General features: G+C 34.4%; 1 protein-coding gene across 1 annotated transcript; it reads left to right on the forward strand.

Annotated features, from left to right (window-relative positions):
- Positions 1 to 1464: 1464 nt before the first annotated feature.
- Positions 1465 to 5078, forward strand: LOC147065075 (uncharacterized). The gene is made up of 2 exons (XM_085957129.1): positions 1465 to 1515; positions 4419 to 5078. Exon 2 carries the CDS (start codon positions 4427 to 4429, stop codon positions 4742 to 4744), a length of 318 nt encoding a protein of 105 aa, XP_085813255.1. The 5' UTR covers positions 1465 to 1515; positions 4419 to 4426; the 3' UTR covers positions 4745 to 5078.

A 5078-nucleotide genomic window follows, 5' to 3' on the forward strand; every position in this document is an offset into this window, starting at 1 on the left:
CATATTTTTTAACTTACCTTTTTACATTACCATCTATTGTGTATCTTAAAAACAGTTAAGTATTGCAAATATAATTTTTAAACATGCATTATTATATGGATAGTATAGATAGGGTGTGACCCATATCCTATTTCTGAGATCAAAGAATGTTTCAATGACAGGAAATAAAACTCTAATTAATCATATTTAGAAGTATTTTTATTAACATTAAACATGGACTATGTACATGAAATATAAAGCTGCATCCACATTATTACATGCGTAAGCGACTCTAATTTAACTATCTATACGGGACTCCAAGCATTCGAGTAGTAAATCGCATCTCAAGTGGTGCCGTGTCTAGATTCCGTCGGATTTTTATAGATAGAATTTGTCTGCCGTCGCCCCTCTAGATTTCCTTAATACCTCTAATTTTATTTGAGCCTTCTACTGCCCCCCTGAAAGCCTCCAGCGCCCACAAGGGGGCGTTATCGCCCACTTTGAGAATGACTGGCCTAAATTGTCAAAAAGTGCTATCTTTTAACACCCCTATAGTACAGAGATAGAGTACGTCAATTACATATTGAAAATTGAGATGGGAGATGTTGAAATATTATGAGTCACGTCCACATATACACATACTACTTCTTTGTTTCTTCTTCTCAATCATCTTAACAATATCCATCTTAAAGTCTGCTGGATGTCACAGGTGACTTATGCTAAGGTTTTTCAACCTTGACGTCATCCTTTGTTTCCTCGGTATAAACTTCAGGAGTCTGCAGTTGTCGTTTCATACAATATGTTTCGAGTACACCCGATCCTCTTTTTGCACGGCTTTTTTTTGCACAGTTTCGAAATAACACGGTTTAAAAAAACTAAAAAGAATAAAAATACGTATGTATGTACATATTTATCAAAAAATTGCGTTGCAATGGACTGCACACCACCGGTGCATACATCTATTGTCACCGGATGCCGCCCAGGCATACATACGAACATACATGGCGCCACTAGTCAGTCACTCCAGGTTCGATACGAGAGACGCGCCGCATTCTTCGGCGTCAGCGTCATTAAATATTTCCAGCGATGAGAGTGATTTTTCGCCAGTGAAAAATAGATTTTTTTTTTCGACCACATTCGATCCTAATAAGATCATATGGGTCTCCACCGAGTGGAGGTTTGTATTAACGGATTTTGTTTTTACGAGAAATGGATGTCAGCCATTTGTCAACCTATTAGGTCCATACTACACACAATTTGAAAAACAATATGTGTACTTGTCAGACCCAGGATTCGAACCTGGGTCCCACGACGCTATAGGCCGATGCTTAAGCCGCGCAGTCATCGTGAGTGTCGAAAGCAAAAAATTACACTGAAATAATAAAATTTGTCTTTACTGTTTTTGTATTTACACTGACAATAACTAGTGAATACAATTAATTTTTTAACGAAGTACAAATTACGGCCACGAAATTGGTTATATTCGAGCAGTGGCATGGAATTCTTCATCACTTATCCTGCAGGCTGCTGACACAGGTAAGCTCTGTGGAAAATTTGTTATATTATTGTGCACTGTTATTTAAGTGTAGGTTCTATAATCTGTTATCTTTGTCAATAATTCATAAATGTAATAATTACATCTGCATGCTTATTCTAACATATCACTTAACATTCAAAAAGAGCTAATTGTGATAAATATATCACATTTATCACTTTACGTATTCTAGTGATTGATTATGTAATAAAGTTAACCGTCTGAACTGTCAAAAGGTGATATCATTTAACAGCCCCTCTCTTGGCCATGCTAACTTTGAAAACGAGACAGAGTACGTCAATTTTACATATTGAGAATTGATATGCAAGATCCGACTGTTGTACTGCAATCGCTATGACATGACTAATAAAATTGTAGGTAATGTTGATATATCTGACGTGTCAATACAAAATTCTTGTGTTCGGCTCATTACCGACTAGATGGCGCTGGTTCGGCTTTATCCGCTTGGGTTCGGCAGCACGAACATATCCGAATTTGACCGAAATGTCTACCAACCTAAATTTTTGCCATATTACGAATTAGAGATAGCCGCCAATAACCGTTTAGTTTATAGAATTCCTTCCATGTTAATTTGTAACAATGAAAATAATGGAAACGTGCTAAAGTGATAACCGTTAATATATTGGACGCTAAAGACGCGATCAGCGCGTAACGATTAGATGGCCATTCAATATATTTAGCATGCTATTTAAATATGGTAATTAAAAAGTAATTATCTAGTCAGCAGTCAATGTGTTTTAAGAACAAACCTGCTGGATATCATAATAGAAATAACACTACTTAATTGTTTTGGTAATACAGTGGAACCTCTCATATTCATTCATTCCAGAATCTTACTCGTAATGTGAAACATTCGTTAACCGAAACAATTTTTAAACTACCACAATGCGTTCCATGCCAAAAAAAACACTCAATTTTGTTTATTTGTAACGTTTATTCAAAGAAAATTACTTATTATTATTTATGAATTTATGACAATAATTAATTTTTTTTTACTAAAAAGATTGTTGCTTTGCTACCTCCTCCTCCTCCACTGACAAACTCTTCTCCACAACTTTTCGCTGTGAAATAGGATTCAACTCCATAAGCTCTTCCGCGTCACTCGTTATGCGAAATGTCGCTTGTTAAGGGGTTGTTTTTTTAGAATTTATTTAGCTCATTATGAGATGTTCCACTATCATTAATCAGTTGACCTTAAAGTATAATTAATGTAACCCACATAATTTATTGTGTTGCAAATATTTAAAACTTGTAATGTGTAATGTTTACTCATGCAAAATAAACAAATTCAAAGTTAAACTTGATATTTTGCAATTGGAAGTCTATAAAATACCAAGATGGTGAACGAAATATACATTTTTGTAATTTAATATTTTTGTTTTCCATACTAATTTCAACAATGTTATTTATCACTAGACCAGTTTCATCCTTAGGACATTCTCAATTGGTAACAATTCAATCTTTGTACCATTTTTGTTGACACGTCATTCACATATTCTAGAAAATAATTCTAAATAGATACAATCATAATTATGAATCAAATATGAACTGATCAGAATAAGAATTAAAATCTGTAAGCAGAAGGAAGAGTGCGATAAGCCTTAAAAGCAAAAAATGTTGTTACCTCCGAAAGGGGGGGGGGGGGGGTGTAGGTAAATGCGCTGGACCCCCCTGATGATGAATGTCACGGTGATATCGTCTGCTTCTTCTTTCGGGAACATGTTTATGTTGATTGACAACGCGGAAGTACAGGCGAAAACAGGGCGTTTATTGTTCGGAATATAAATACAATAAAGTACAGCGTACAAAATATTTAACAAAAAATATTTAAAAAAAAAAAATAATTAAATTTAAAATGGCGGTGACGCCGGGAGCGCGGCGCCACAGCCGACGTCCACAGAGACCAAAACCCGAATGACCCTAATAGGGGCTGGTACGGCAGAGTAGGTAGTAATAATACCCAACAAACAATTCACAATTATTCTATCTCTGAAAAATGACAAAAACAGCCTCTGGCATATGTACCTGGCTTGTAAGTAGGTACCTCAGGTCTCATATTTCAGACCTTTTCTAGGTACATGCTTTGGAAAGGGGCTGTGAATTTCTTGGAATTATTACTACCTTCTGCATTTCTTTGCTTGTTAGCTACATATTTTGAAATATTTGAACTAGGTACAAATACATATTTTTTCAAAGTAATCTCAAATCAGATATTCTAGGTGCTAGGTACATTGTATGGCTGGGAACTTTGCTTCCAATATTGGTCAAAATTGGATGAAATGTAGGTAATAATATTAAAAAAATGATATTAATAATTACTATTTGCTTACGGGCTAGAGATTTGCCTCGCAGTCGATCTGTTCATGTTTGCATGAATCAGCCCAATGATGATTCAGGCCTCATGGCCTTGGATCCTCTGAGGATGCCATGGTTTAGGCGGTATCAATGTGTTATAACATAATACATAATATGCACAAAGGGGAAAAAGGATTAGTCGAATCAATGTCACTGAATTACTAAATTCCACACAGAAACATTGGAGTTCCATACAAAATGATCCAAAAATCGATTTTCTTTTGGCTCTCCTAAAATGTAGCAATTTTAGACATAACACCTTCTTTTCGCACACAGGTTTAACTAATCACACACGGCATAATGTATTTGTCAAGAAACTTAATAATCTCAACCAATATTTATATATCCAATGTTAAATAAAGGAGATAATACACAGTTTGAAAACACCTCTGGAATATAATACGAGTATAAATTATAATAATACTTTTTTTTTTAAATGTCGCAAAGTACGTACCTACCTAAATCTGATTATGTTAATTTCAGGTGACAGTGAATGTTGTAATAATATAGCCTTTTGGATTATTTACAGAATCAAGAATGGCCGGCCGAATAAAATTTCAACAAAATCACGAGACCAATATAAAATTAGAAGACTGGGCAAAGAAATGTTTCATCGTCAATGACACATCCATGTATCGTCAAAAAGGTAAAATGGAAGCAGCAGAAAATTTTTATCTGGATGAGGCCATTTTGAAAACCAGAGAATTCAGCAAATATCTACAACAAAAAATGGAGAAAGAAGTACTTAACGCTATCGACGGGAATGCGGATACACAAAAGCAGACCAATATGGTGCCTACCAAGAAATCCATTGCGAATCTAGGCTATAACAAACAGATTATTGAAGGATCGTAATCTGTTGTTTATAAAACATTTGAATTTTAGTATAGCCTTGCTTTTTCATAACGGTTAGTAATTATAACGCTAAATAATATTATTATTAAGTATCATAGGAGACAATCTACGAGTTCATTGGTAGACATCATATTTGATGAATTTAAATATTTATTTAAACACTATGTTAGAAATGATTTATAAATATTTAAAGAATCACTAGTATAACTAGGAATATTCTGATACTGCAGGAACAAGTAATCGGCTACCTACTTTCATCTTATTTTACCTACCTAAATAATATGCTGTTCAATGTGTATTGATTTAAGATAATAAAGATGGAATATGCATCGTT

This window comes from Rhyacophila brunnea, unplaced genomic scaffold (assembly GCF_057557595.1).
Source record: "Rhyacophila brunnea isolate RB1 unplaced genomic scaffold, BYU_Rbru_1.0 scaffold_6, whole genome shotgun sequence".
Lineage (NCBI taxonomy): Eukaryota > Metazoa > Arthropoda > Insecta > Trichoptera > Rhyacophilidae > Rhyacophila > Rhyacophila brunnea.

Excerpts from the sequence above, each read along its gene's own strand:
- LOC147065075 (XM_085957129.1), top strand. The coding sequence starts at position 4,427 with ATGGCCGGCCGAATAAAATTTCAACAAAATCACGAGACCAATATAAAA.